General features: G+C 36.5%; 1 protein-coding gene across 2 annotated transcripts in view; it reads right to left on the bottom strand.

Annotated features, from left to right (window-relative positions):
* LOC106878760 (uncharacterized) overlaps window positions 1-15,000 on the bottom strand; it is a 69,825-nt gene that overhangs the window by 39,255 nt on the left and 15,570 nt on the right. For both annotated transcript variants that reach the window (XR_016241726.1, XM_089351692.1), the window contains exons 4-10: window positions 12,481-12,589; window positions 11,796-11,889; window positions 10,660-10,740; window positions 7,709-7,854; window positions 4,532-4,569; window positions 3,258-3,366; window positions 2,809-2,928 (exon numbers count right to left, since the gene is read on the bottom strand). Coding sequence is in view for 1 of the 2 variants with exons in the window: in XM_089351692.1 (XP_089207818.1) it covers window positions 2,809-2,928; window positions 3,258-3,366; window positions 4,532-4,569; window positions 7,709-7,854; window positions 10,660-10,740; window positions 11,796-11,889; window positions 12,481-12,589 (697 nt within the window). In the remaining variant the exon portion in view is untranslated. The remainder of the gene's footprint in view (window positions 1-2,808; window positions 2,929-3,257; window positions 3,367-4,531; window positions 4,570-7,708; window positions 7,855-10,659; window positions 10,741-11,795; window positions 11,890-12,480; window positions 12,590-15,000) is intronic.

The following is a 15,000-nucleotide window of genomic DNA, read 5'->3' as shown; positions in this document are numbered from 1 at the left end:
TAACTCAGCAACGAACTAGAGTCTTGTTCAGGGGAGCGGGGGAGTGTCGTCATTTTGGTTACTTATACGTCTCGGAAACCGCTAACTGGTTCTATGACACCTAGCACTGGAAATAGTACAGACATTTTTAATAGCTTTGTAGCGTTATGCAAAGTACTTGGACCTAACCATAATATTGTTGGTATCTTAGGCCTCAAAGTTATATTTACGTATGAATATTTTAAAATATATGAGCTTGTGCTAACTTTTCATGTATATCTCGTACGTTTTGACCTTGGATAAATCAATATCTGGACTTTAGATCTCTTCGATTTGAAGTTTGACGTAAACAAGGATTTTGTATCATAATCGTTTTAGATTTTGAAGAATTTAGGCCGTCTTATTAAACAATTATCTCAATCACAGATAACACATCAGTACCATAACCATAACAGTGAATGGGGGGGGGGCGGGGTAAGAATAAGGAAGAGATTCCGTGAAAAACCAATCTGTGTCGACAGAAAAAGGCAACAAACAAAATACTTTTAATAAATGTCGTAAATTGAGATAAGTTCGTGAGTCGTGGAGAAAGAGGAAGTCTGAGGTTTTGGGTGAGTGTCGTAATGTTATCAATCCTGTTTCTGGTAATAGATCCGTATCGCTATGTTACTCCTTGTCAAGTTAATCCCTTTATCGGAGTCAACTCTGATACAGGGATCTGGTATTTACAGATCGACTATCAAAGAAGCTGTTAGACTAAAAAAAGAAAATGCAGAAAACACTACGTTTAGAAAACTGGTCATTGCAATTTGATGGTAAATGTATTGATGACCAAGAACACCAAGTGCTAGTTTTAAGGAATGAACAGAGAAGTTAAGTTAGAAGCACAATTACCAAACGGAAAAGCTGGTACTATTGTGAAAAGAACAACAACTGTTTTAGATTAATACAATTTATGGAACAGTGTAAAGATGATTGTCGCTGAGACAACGAGTGTGAACACTGAGAAAAGAAATGTCACTGTCATTCAGTTGCAAAGACGGTTTGCTCAAAAGGGTTTGAAAGAACCGCAATTTGTTGGTTGTCAGCATCATATCCTTGACAGAGTTCTTTGTGTTGTAATGGATAACGAACTTCGAGAGAAAAAGCCATTTCCCAATATTGATGATACATTCACCCCAGAGCTTCTAAGTAATTACGAGAAACTCCAGATTATTTCAACAATGGTGAAGAAAAGATTACTGAATTAGCAGGATGGCAAAATGACATAAAATTTCTATTTCATTTGACCAGAGTTTTTCGTTTCTTTGAAGAAACCGGCAAATTTCCTACTGTAAAGTTTCAAAAAATACCCAACTTAAGTAATGCAAGAAGGAATTCTCGAGCAATACTAGCTCTTTGGCATTTATTCTTCTACCAAAGACAAGAGTGTTGCTTCTCAATGTTTGTCAATTCATCTCTTACAGCTGGGCAGATTTTTCGTTTACTGACCAAATGTTCAATGCACATGTTTATCAGAAGTTATGTGGTAGTCTGCAAGTTCATAAAAAAAGCATTGAACTCTGTAAAAAACTTTGGAGTCGAGAACCATCAAAACCTGAAATTCCCAGAACAAATCAGAGTACAGAACGGGTAATCAAGTGCCTTCAAGATCTTTATGATGTTTGTAAAAATAAGGAGAAATTTTAGCTTCGATTTATTTTATCTAACAAAACATTAATTTTTATGTTTAAAATTTGCTAACATTCAGCACCCTTTTTTTATACAGTTATTTAAAATTGGAATTAAACTTATAAAGTTAAAAATATGTATTATTTTAAATTTTGTATGTTATCGAATGCTTGTAGTGGCCTCTGTCTTAAAATAGCTTAGTTTTGAACCTTTGCATAGAACAATTTCAATTCAGTAGTCTTAAAAATGTACTTTTATTCTGCATCTCTGTTGTGTTTACAAGGATTTAGGCAGCGACAATACTGAAGTATGAATCTAGTGATTATAGCTTTAAAAGTCCATAACTCCGAAACTACTTCAACTAGAAAGCTGCAATTTCAGATATACCATTTATGCACTGCATTGAGTCAGCACACCAAGTTTGGCAAAAGCCTGAGCAGGCGTTATGAACTCCACTAGAATTTTGCATGATTTGGGTCAAAAGTGGTGATCAATTTCTTAAGTTGGGGGTGATATTGTTTTCAAATAAAGCAAAACAAATCTTAGTTTCCTGACTTTTATAAAATTATTTATCGAATTACAGTATAGGGTTATTAGGTTATGGAAATGTCATAACTCTAATACACACACACACACATACATACATATACATATATCTGTTTGTCATAATAAGGTATATGGATGAATGGATGGATGGATGAATGGATGGATGGATGGATGGATGGATGGATGGATGGATGGATGGAGAGAAGATTCACACTATTTGATGTTATAATAGTAAAGTACAAGAAAAGTTAATTAAAATATGACGTTTATTGCTCTTTTCTGAAGTTCGTTAAAGACGTAAATAAATTGAAATATTCACAATTGGGAATGAAGAAAAACACTGACTGATTGAAGTCAAGACTGATTGAAGTCATGACTGATTGAAGTCATGACTGATTGAAGTCATGACTGATTGAAGTCCTGACTGATTGAAGTCATGACTGATTGAAGTCCTGACTGATTGAAGTCATGACTGATTGAAGTCATGACTAATTGAAGTCATGACTGACTGGGACGTAATGAAACTTGAAATTGTTCAATAAATCAATGAAAGAAAATCGATTAGAAAATAACAATGACCACGGAGATTGTGTATTGTATAATGTTTCTTACCTCGATAGTTTCTCGATTTTGTTTTTTATGGAGTTTATAGAACACAGACCAAATGTTTCTCCTGTAAATCCATCATCCTTCGTTGTACAACCGGGTATATCCACGTAACCTGCACTTAAGCTGCAAAAGATACAACACAAGATGAAACTTAAGATATCTTTAGTTGGCTCGAAAATTACGAAGAATCTAAAGAATCGTTTCTGGCACATATAAATGCGGTTAGTCTGTTGACAGATGTGGCCAAACTTGTTGAAATAATATGATAATATTCAGATGTTTAAGTGTTCATAGACACAAAAATCCTTCCGTTATAATACTCGATATACAGTCGAATATCTTGACTAACTGTTTCTCATAAAAAAAAAAAGATTTACGCTGGGTGTGTCTGGTGTGGTAGAATAAATTATAGATTATTACAACGTATAAAAAAGAACGGATTAAAGGATTACCTGTGCCCCAGGAGGCGAGTTGAGGTGATAATACCAAGGTTTTCAGATCCACTGTTCACAACAGATGCTGAATATTTACCACTGCATACACCACTCATGTACGTTATACCTAAACCGGGTGGAAAAATGAGAAAACATTAGCACTCGATAAGGTAGTGTATTACAGTCTAGATCAGCGGTTCTCAACCATTTTTTAAAATTCTTATTCCACTGGGATGGACCCTCATAGCCATTCGATGGTTAAGATATATTACATATTTACAATTAAACATAATTAGGAATTGTATAAAAAAATTGTTAAAATATTTTGTTTGCTGTATAAGTAAAACCAGTTTATTGGAGATATGAACGGGTTAAAGAATTATGTGTCCTAAAATAAATTTTAGCAACAAAATTGTATATGGATCCCCCCACACACATACACAAGGCTTATTTGGACCTCGGTTGAGAACCACTGGTCATATTGATATATTAGGTACGTTATCATCAACCCATGGTCATTACTGTCCCGAGTCCGAGGTTTCCCGATTTCTGTAGCATATAAATGACCGAGGTCAGAAGATTTCCCCTGAACTGGATACCAGTCCATAGTAGGGTCACTCATTTTACTGGAGCAACGTGAAAGAAAGTGTTCTGTTCAAGAACACGACACACCGCCCGAGCCGGGAATTGAAACCACGATCTTAAGATCCTGAACGCAACACCCTAACAACTCGGTCGCCACCTTCACAAGTATTACAGAGACAAATGGCTCTACTTGTGTGAAATTAACAATGGTTTCAAATTTTGCCACAAGGACAACAATTTTGGGGGGAGGAAATGAGTCGATTTCATTGACCCAGTGTTCAACTGGTACCTATTTTATCGATCCCAAAAGGTGAACAGCACAGTCGACCTCGGCGGAATTTGAACTCAGGACGGAGCGACTGGCGAAATACCGCTAAGCATTTCGTCCAGCGTGCTAACGATTCTACCAGATCGCCGCCTTAATGTGAAAGTAATAACGAGGAATGAATGATGAGGAACTGTTGGTGCGGAATCAAGATAAAACTACTTTTGATCGACGCACCAATGCTCTTGCCATCTTGACGCCTTGTGGAACAATTTGAGGGAATTATCAATGTGGAATTATTTGGTGTTGGAATGGTTTTGTGGAACTATAGAAAGCTGTGGAATGCAATGTTAACAAAAACAATAACAATATAAATAACATTATCAGCAACAACAACAACAACAACAGCAACTACAAAATAAATCCAGCCAAGGTATCCTACCTCTAGTGTCTGGGTTGCCTTCCAATTCGATCCGCTTCCTACAAAACAACAACGAAAAACAGATTCAAAATGAGGTAAAACTTTCAGCTCATACATAGGTTCACACACACACACACACACACACACACACACACACACACACACACACACACACACCAGATCCGAGAGACCTGGGCATCAGCATGTGCAGTGATGCATCATTTCACATGCACGTTGTCAAGTTGACAGCAAAGTGCAGACAAGTGGCAGGGTGGATACTGAGGACATTCAGAACAAGGGATCAAAAAGTCATGTTAACTCTATGGAAGACATTTGTTCTGAGCTGCCTAGACAATTGCTCTCAGTTGTGGTCACCACACAGTGTCAAGCGGACAGCAGAACTCGAGGCAATTCAGCGGCACTATACAAAAAAGATCGCCACAGTCCAACAGATGAACTACAGGGAGCGACTCAAGGAACTAAGTCTCTACTCCCTGGAGCGCAGTCGGGAAAGATATGTAATAATTTACATATGGAAAATACTAGAAAGACTGGTACCAAATTTTGGCATCCAATACCACACGAATGCCCGCACAGGTCGCCACTGCATAGTACCAAGGGTACCGTCCACTGCTTCTCACATAAGAACAAGGTATTGCAACAGCCTCGGTTTCAGAGGACCTCAGCTCTTTAATGTCCTGCCAAAACAATTAAGAGACCTGTTAGACATGGATGTAGAGGTCTTTAGAACAAAACTCGACACTTTCCTATCCACGATACCAGACGAACCGATGGTTCGAAATGAGACACGGCTGAGAGCAGCGATGTCAAATTCTCTTATACACCAGATGTGCCATCGAAAGTCTTGATTGGACTACATCAGATGGCGGAGAAGAGCCATGCAAGGAACGTGCAGAGAACACAGCATAAGGAGGGAAAGTCATGGTGGTGCTCCAGCACGACCGCAGCCACTTGGCTGAAACACAAAAAATAAATTTATATATATATATATATATATTACAAAAACTGTCATATATATTATTCCCGTGTAGTTGGACACAATAGAAAAGGAGGTCATATGTTATTGGAGACACCTTCTTTTCTATTGCCTTCAGAAACCGGAACGTCGGCATAACAGACATAGTTTACAGTCATAAATATTTTATCAGTAAATCTCAGGTTGTGGATCTCAGTAATATATGTATTACTTGTGCATTTGAACTAGATTCGTGACAAAATTAAATAACTCAGTCAGACACTGTAAACCATCCAGCAACCCTATTGACCACGTATATATATATATATATATATATATATATATATATATATATATATATATATATACATATATATATATATATATATATATATATATATATATATATATATATATATATATATATATATATATATATATATACATATATATATATATACATACTTACTTCTATACGTATATATAAATGCATATGTGTGGACAGGACGTCACTAAACGTGTACAACAATAAAATACGATGTACGAGTACATGGAATATGAACTATTTTTTCGAACAACGAAAGACACAAATGGAAAACAAGACAAGCAGCATAAAGAACGACCGTTCATCAGTTGTTGGTTGTTTTTCTACTCTCATATTTCGAACATTTATCAACAATATATATATATATATATATATATATATATATATATATATATATATATATATATGGGTGGAGGCGCAATGACCCAGTGGATAGGGCAGCGGACTCGCGGTCATAAGATCGCGGTTTCGATTCCCAGACCGGGCGTTGTGAGTGTTTATTGAGCAAATCCCCTAGAGCTCCACGAGACGACGGCAGTGTGTGGGAGGGGCGAACCCTGCTGTACTCTTTCATCACAACTTTCTCTCACTCTTTCTTCTTGTTTCTGTTATACCTGTATTTCAAAAGGCCGGCCTTGTCACACACTGTGTCACGCTGAATTGCCCTGAGTACTACGTTAAGGGTACACGTGTCTGTGGAGTACACAGCCACTTACACGTTAATTTCACGAGCATGCTGTTCCGCTGACCGGGTCAACTGGAACCCTTGTCATCTTAACCGACAGAGTGCCACGATATATATGGGAAGGCGATGAGCCGGCAGAAACGTTAGCACGCTGGTGAAATGCTTAGCGATATTTCGTCTGCCGTTACGTTCTGAGTTCAAATTCCGCTGAGGTCGACTTTGCCTTTCATCCTTTCGGGGTCGATAAATTAAGTACCAGTTGCATACTAAGATCGATCTAATCGACTGGCCCTCCCACAAAATTTCGGACCTTGGCCCTAGAGTATATATACGTATGTATATATATATATAGATCTATATATTCTTTTCTACTCTGTGCACTTGCAATCCAAGAACAGGAGATTACTGCTAAATATCTAATCAACAAAAGAGACAGTGAAGCTCTTGGAGTTCCAAGATGCAACCAAAAATATAGATCATGTGATATTTCTGTAGAAGACATTATACATGTGATTAGCATCTGCCCCAAAATGCCATCAAGGTACCACCTCCCTATAAGACGTGACGTTGTCGCAAAAACAATATACAATGCCATTTCGGAAAAAAAGACCGTTCTGGAATAATTGTAGAGAATCCCCACTGTTATTGAATACGTACACAAATACCAGCACAAGGAAAACTGACGGAACATTGCCATCAAAACATCTATCAAATGTAAGCATAACAGGCCGGATATTGTTGTCTTGAAAATTAAAGAGAAGGGAGATAACCACGGACAACTGCTTCGAAACCTTCAGCTTCTATATCCGGATTACAGATTAACATTTACACCAATAATAATAGGCGCATTTGGTTTTATCAGTAAATGCCTAACTATCAGTCTGAATCAGCTTGGATTTTCAGAAAGAGATATCAACCAACTGATCCGCACATCACAAATACGATCTGTAAGTGGAACAGTAAAACTCTGCAAGACTTTTCTCAGGTTTAAAATGCGACGTAGTTTTCGTTATCTCCATTCCAGAATCGGGGCTTTGTATCTTTATTAGAAACCAGCTCCATTTTCAAAATAAGAATTCAAATACAGAAGAGAAATACATGTATATGTACACGTACACATACTTGCTAATGTGACTCACTGTGGGTAGAACCTGGAACCAGGGGATTGCGGTTTATAATAAGAGCAAATGCAAACAAGGAGCGTGACCTTACCTGGTGAAGAGTACAGAATGGTCTTTGGCTGGTAATAGGTCCTGAGTCACCTGCCATTCTGAGAACAGTTCCAGCGTCATTTTGGCATCAAGTGTTTTGGCAGGGAAACCTGTTTCTGCGAATGTCCAAGAACTGGCGTTTCTGTCCTGTAATCATAACGTAGAACATGAAGTGGTGGTGGTGGTGGTGGTGGTGGTGGTAGTGGTGGCGGTGATGGTGATGATGTTAGTAGGGGGGTAGTGGTGGGAGTGGTAATGTGGTGGCCGTGACCGTGGTGGGTTGTTAGCGAGGATGATGCTGATGGTGGTGGTGGTGGTGATGGTAAGTGGTTGTAGTGATGGTGGTACTAGTGATGGTGGTCTGTTCGTGTTTGTCCCCTCTATGTTTAGCCCCTTGTGGGCAATAAAGTAATAAGAATCGTTAGCACGCCGGGCGAAATGCTTAGTGGTATTTCGTCTGTCTTTGCGTTCTGAGTCCAATAAATTAAGTACCAGTTACGCACTGGGTCGATGTATTCGACTGGCCCCCTCCCGGCAATATTTCGGGCCTTGTTCCTAGAGTAGAAAAGAATACAGGAACCTTTCTGTAGGTGAAGATATAGAGTCTACTGAGTCGAAGACGCAGTATATTACTGGTATTAATGTACGGATATTAACTGAACGTTAAGATTCAGTTGAAGCCGATACGATTTGAACTTAAAAATATATCATAAGGACCCGATATTAAACATCGCATGGCATTTTGCCCAACGACTTAACGGTTCCGCTACGCCATCGCGTTGGAAATTTCTTCAGTAGACGAAAAAGCAAAGCCAGAAGGGGAGGTCAATTATATCGATCTCAGCAAATGATTGTTACTTTATTTTATCGATCAGGACGAAAGGTAAAATCGACTTTCCTGTAATTGGAACTCAGAACGCACAAACTGGAATAAATAACCATTCTATATCAATCTGCTGACCTTTGATTTCTTACGAAGAAAAAGGTCAGAAATTGAGAGGGGATGGTGTCGGGCGTTTTACACCAAACCCACCCCACCCCGGTCCTTGTCTGGGGTCTTATTTTTACCAATTCTGGAAGGATGAAAGGTAAAGTTTACCGAGAGTAATTTCAACTCAAAAAATGAAGTGCCAAAACAAATACCACAAGGTATTTTTTCTAACGATTTCAAAAGGAAAGAGGTGGAGGAAAAGGAGGAGGAAAGGCAACGACGACGATAATAACAAAGACTAACATAAAAATATCCATCAAAATCACAAAAAACGAAGAGGACAACAACAACAACAACAACAACAACAACAACAACAACAACAACAACAACAACAACAACAACAACAACAACAGATAATAACAATCTTTATAGCTGCAACATCGGTGGTACGGAAGCAGAAAAGAACCAAAAAAAAAAGCTTTTTAAAACACAAAACAGAACAAGAGCAACAAAATATGAGCGAGACACCACAACCACCACCACCACCAACAACAACAACAACAACAACAACAACAACAACAACACCGTTCTGTTTCAGACATGGCTGCCGACTGATTACGATAAAACGGCTTCGTAGATGCAAAAACTTAGGTCGTCTGTTCATTAAGTCTAGCTGACATATTTTGTTATTTTTAAGTTCATCTGGTTGTTGTAACGTTGTATGAATTAAATGGACTACAATGCAGAAAAGAGCGGTTCTCAACCGCGGTCCCAAGCATCCTTCAGGCGGTCCCCGACGGCCTCCGATTGCCCTCCCTCTATAAATATTAAAAAAAAATTTCTTTAATTGACTTATGTCTTAATTTTTTGGGTGCCGACCCCTAAAAAAATCCGTTTTGGATCTGGCTCGGATATTAAAAAGGATTAAGAACTGCTGGCATAGAATGCGTACACTGATAACAGTGGGTAGTTATTGTTAGATGTTGACTGCCGAGACACAGCGACTGTTAAGATATGGTGTTTAGGCGTTGACCTGATAGACACAAGATGCAGATGCCGAATGGATAAAATAAATGAATGTTCACTACTTCCGATGCAGTATTCATGCTGATGGCATAGAAACAGTGGATACATATATGTTGATTTAACGGTTAGTGTGTAGATGTTGACAATCGGTTACTGCGAGCAAGATGCTGGCTGCATATGTACAATGTGTGAGTATTTGATTACTTAGAAACAGTATGCGAATTTATAAATATGTATATTCTATAGTTATGGATTTTCGATATAACTTCAGGTTTCATGTCATTAGTTTGCAATTTTCAAGTGATCCACTTATAAGGAATGATGGTAATCCGGCTCCATTTTGGATGTGTGTGTGTGTGTGTGTGTGTGTATGTGTGTGTGTGTGTGTGTGTGTTGACAGGATAGACATAATATGTCGATTTTGATTGCATAGATCGACAGTATTTTAAATATTGACTGGTTAAATATTGCATGTAGTGGATGATAAAAGAAGCAGTACGCTGATTCTGTGTGAGTAGATGCAGTATGTATATGATAACTAGATAGATACAGCGTGTTGATGTTTACTAGATTAATACGGAAAAACATATAGTTTGATTTCATAGACAAACACAATGAATACATCTCTACCATCAACATATAGACGTTGTTTCCATTTCATCAATATCTACCCGCTGTGTCTATCCAATCAACATCCACACACCGTATAAACAGAAATTGAAGACAGAAATTGATGAGAAAGATTACTAAAGAAATGAATTTGATGGTGGAGATGGAAAGGCAAACAAAAAAATGATAAATTATAACTGAGACGAAACTAAAAAATCTTCAGCTTTGAAGAGGAATAAAGTCAACCAAATGTGTAGTGAATTCAAGCAAAAAGCGAAACCAGGTTACGTATTCGATTTCCCAGTGCCTACGTCATACAATTTAGGGAATTCACCAGAAAGTGGACGATAAAATGGGTATTCAGATTGGCTTCGGATCAAAATTACCTCCGCAATCACAATTCCAGCCAAAGTCAGACGAATGTTGTAGTCGGCCAACGTTGACAGTTGGTTATATTTAATGTCCACCTGAAATATTAAAGAAAGAAATGTTTATGTCGTAAGAATTTAGAAACTTCGTGACATATAGAATTAATCGTTTTTAATAACGGCACTCGAAATAGATAAAGCTATAAATAAAAGCATGTAGATACTGGGTTTTAAAAAACCACTGGATGGACATCGTCGAAGGCTATCTGTGCGACTTGAACCTACATCTTGTGTAAATATGACAGACGTTCTTCCATTGCACCAAAAAAATCCTCCAAATTTCTCCATACGTCTTAGAAGCTTTGTTCTTACCAGCGAAGAACAAACAAGCAACAAGCTTTCTTAGTACTTGATACAGCTTGCTTTCTGTGTACACAGAGTTATGGTTCTGTGTTTATTAAAATATATTTTGTGTGGCTGTAACTAAATGCTAGTTATTTTGTAAAATCCGTGATTAAACTAGAACCTTCATGACCTCGGAATGAAGATTAAACTATCTAGTTTAATTTTTTTATAGACACATCAGGGATCACTTAACTTTTGCCTTCAAACTGTGGCCAGACACTGGCATAGAACTACTTATTTAAAATATAAATAAGAATCTAAGGGCCACGTCTCATTTATATAATGATGTAAGACTGACATCCCGCCTGAAAACCAATAAATATTTATATAAATATTTATACGACAGATGGGTCCAGAGTTTTGTGAAGATAAAGAAGTGTTTCAATGATCTTTAGGGTTTCCAAGATCAGTAAGATCGATCCAGTTAAGATTTAACTTCAATATCGTCTCTAAAATCTTTTAAAATTCCGTGAAATTGAAAATGTATTTCTATGACTAAAATTTATCTAAGAAATTGGAGAATAACGCAAATTTGAAGAATCTGCTATTTTTGAATAGTGAGACTTCACTAATTCTATGCTTAGTTCATCAGTTTATTAATAAACTTTGATGTGTAAGAGTTGCTCTTTAAACTAGCAAACATGTCATGAGTCGTTTATTGTGGGTCTTTAATGGTGTGAAATTTGATTAAAAATGAAACATAAAAAAAAAGATGACTCTAGTAAAGAGAGGACGTTTACTGCACTTACTCCGTTCAATAAGAAGATGAAATATTCGACAAGCGATCGTCTGGCTTCTACAATTTTCCCTTTGCTGTCCAACGATTCACTTTGATTGACCCAACTGAAATATGAGAGATGCACAGTTAAACATAGTTGATTTATAAACTCCACATGTGTATAATGGCTTACTCTGGTATATAACTACAGGAGCATAACGGCTTGTACTAGTATATGCTAATAAGTGAATAGTAGCTTGCTCCAGATATAATAGAGAGGTTCCTGAACAGGACTGTTTCTGCTATACAGATAGAAACAGATCGTCAAATACCTGGCTCTAATTAGTATAGAGTAATAGTTGGGATACCGATCCATAGATAGTAATCCCGACGTTACCTGATTGACCTATTTTTTTATGATTAAGGGGGTTTGAATTGAGCAATGCTCACTAAAGAAGTCTTGTGTCGATATCATCAGGTGAAGTTCTAGATTGGATTAATCCCTAAAAGCCAATGATACTAATGTTCCAGTTCGGCTGCAGTTTTGACAAATTTCCACATGATAAATTGCCTTTCATCCTTTCGGGGTCGATTAAATAAGTACTAGTTACGCACTAGGGTCGATGTAATCGACTTAATCCCCTCCCCAAGCTGCCCTTGTGGCAAAAATTTGAAATCATTATCATTATTATTATTATTTCAAGATGACTACTTACTAATCAAACATAGAAGAATCAGCTACCATCAACATTTCCACAACATAGTCGGTGCCTTTGTTTCCATTCTGTTCCACTACAGCACTGGCGTTCTTCGTTGAGTTGTCAGCTGAAATGTAACAAGTGAGATTTATACATATGTCCATTTATACAATCTATATTCTCTCTCTTATCCGGAGTACCGGATAAGAGATATAATGTGAGAGTGAATTTACAGTCTACGTGTGTACTTTCATCATATACTAATGCACAATCATACAACTTCAAGCTAAATGCGTAGCTGGCCTATGTAGGTAGTCATGTTGGCTACACTTATATAAATAAGATAAGGAAGAAATAATAATCTAAGCAATAAATCTGTAAATAAACCACAGGAGTTAAAGTATTAACATTTTTATGGCGAGAAGGGCTGACTGAATGGGTGTACCAAACGGACAAAAAATATATTTTCCTTTGGGGTAATTTTTACACTTATTTTCATTTTAAATAATTACTAAAACTTCAATAACTGTTAACGTCTTACGCAATAAAATTTACAGTTACATTGTCAAAAGGTGCCGTAAAATATTCTTTTTCTTTTGCATTCGCTATGAGCATAAATTCATTTGAGATTCCTACATTGTTGTTGTCAAATGAATGGGGAAAGATCGATGCACTTTTTCTACCCAGAACTTATGGAAGCATCACTTTCTTCTATGCTATCTAGATACAGCATCATCGTCATTATCCTCATCTTCATTTTCATCATAGTCCGCCTTACATGATGATGAAGGAAAGTAAAAATTTTTCTTCATCGCTGTGTAATCGTCCAATTGCGATTCCATTTCCCCCACCGAAAAGAGCAGCGAACGCTTAGAAGCATTTGACGAAGTTGACGATTCGGGCATGAAGTGATGAAAGCCGTATCTTTTTACACATTTTTTTGAAACATCAGTTGTTGTTGTCCGCCGTTTAAGGATTAAAATATATGCAGTTAATAATCGTAACAGCTGTTCCACTTTCGAATGAATTCTCTATGATTGAAACAGAATAAGACTTTCTCATTAAATAAAATATTCTACTTTTTACTTGGTGTATTGTGTTGCTTACTTTAATTGTGGTTCTTTCCGTTTGCGACAGAATCGCTACAAATATTTATATAATGTGTATGTGTACTTAACTATAGGTATGTAACCATTTATGTTTGAGGTTTGATGTTTGTATTTGCAACATGAAGCAGGTATAGATGTAATTGATATACTGCGCTAACGTTTCACACTGGTCTCTTGTCAATTAATTTCTTGGCATTGTTTATGTTTTTAACGCTGCTGATACCGCTGAAGTGAATGGTACTACCAAGTGTCGAAACCATAATGATGTACGTTAGGCAGCTGATGATGGATATATATGTTTGATGCATTTCTTGACTGTGAACCTTTCGTATCTTGCGTTCTCAGGGTTCTAAGTTGTCCTTCAAGGAATTTCTAGTTCTCGTGGAGTTAATCTTATTAAATGGTCCTTAGTTTCTTTATGTATGGGGGTTCTGTTGTATATATTATCCATAGATTGATATTGTGTGATTGTTTTTCATAGGGATATGATATGATATGATTCACTGAACGCTATTAAGTTTGTTTCCAAAAAACGTTAGAGGATATAACGTCAAAGGTAGCCTATAGAAAGAGGAGGGGTAAAGGAAAGAAAAAAAAACAAATAAATGAGAGGTATATAACTATATGTATATTAAATAAAACCGTATAGAATTGGAAAAAGATATATCTAGTAAATATGAAATGTAAGAAGAAAATTAATGTTTAAATTATATATAATGATAGATATCACTTATATTAACTAAAGTTTAATCACTATACATATCCATCATTTTCTGTTAAAATGTCTTATTGACGAGTTTCATTTCTTCATTTCCCTGAAGAGAAGATTACATTGTTTTACACCACTTTATTTCTTTGGAATAATATCAGTGATATCTTTGAAACATGTGTCGGAAGTAAAAGAATTTGAATAACAACTGCGTTTAACTCCATTTATATACATATATATATATAATATATATATATATATATATATATATATATATATATATATATATATATATATATATATATATATATATATATATATATATAGATAGATAGATAGATAGATAGATAGATAGATAGATAGATAGATAGATAGATAGATACACACACACACACATACACACACACACACACACACACACACACACACACACACACACACACACACATATATATATATATATATATATAGTGCGTGTGTGTGTATACATATTAGATCAGCTTCATTATTTTGTTTGTGTTATAATTTTTCGTTGGCAGTTTTATAACCGCTGTTTATTAAGACATTCTCAGTGGTTGCCATCGTTTCATTGGCTAATTTGTTGGTCACTCTATTTTCATTCATATGTTTCACTATAATATCTGGTTGTCGTTTTTGGTCATATACACCTTTTTTTTTTTATCCTTGTGGTTAAATCACTTCACGCAGGATGTCAATGCG

The sequence above is a fragment of the Octopus bimaculoides genome, chromosome 4, assembly GCF_046866305.1.
Source record: "Octopus bimaculoides isolate indiv1 chromosome 4, ASM4686630v1, whole genome shotgun sequence".
Taxonomy (NCBI): domain Eukaryota; kingdom Metazoa; phylum Mollusca; class Cephalopoda; order Octopoda; family Octopodidae; genus Octopus; species Octopus bimaculoides.
The sequence above is the reverse complement of the archived record's forward strand: the minus strand, read 5'-3'. Positions and strand labels throughout refer to the sequence as shown.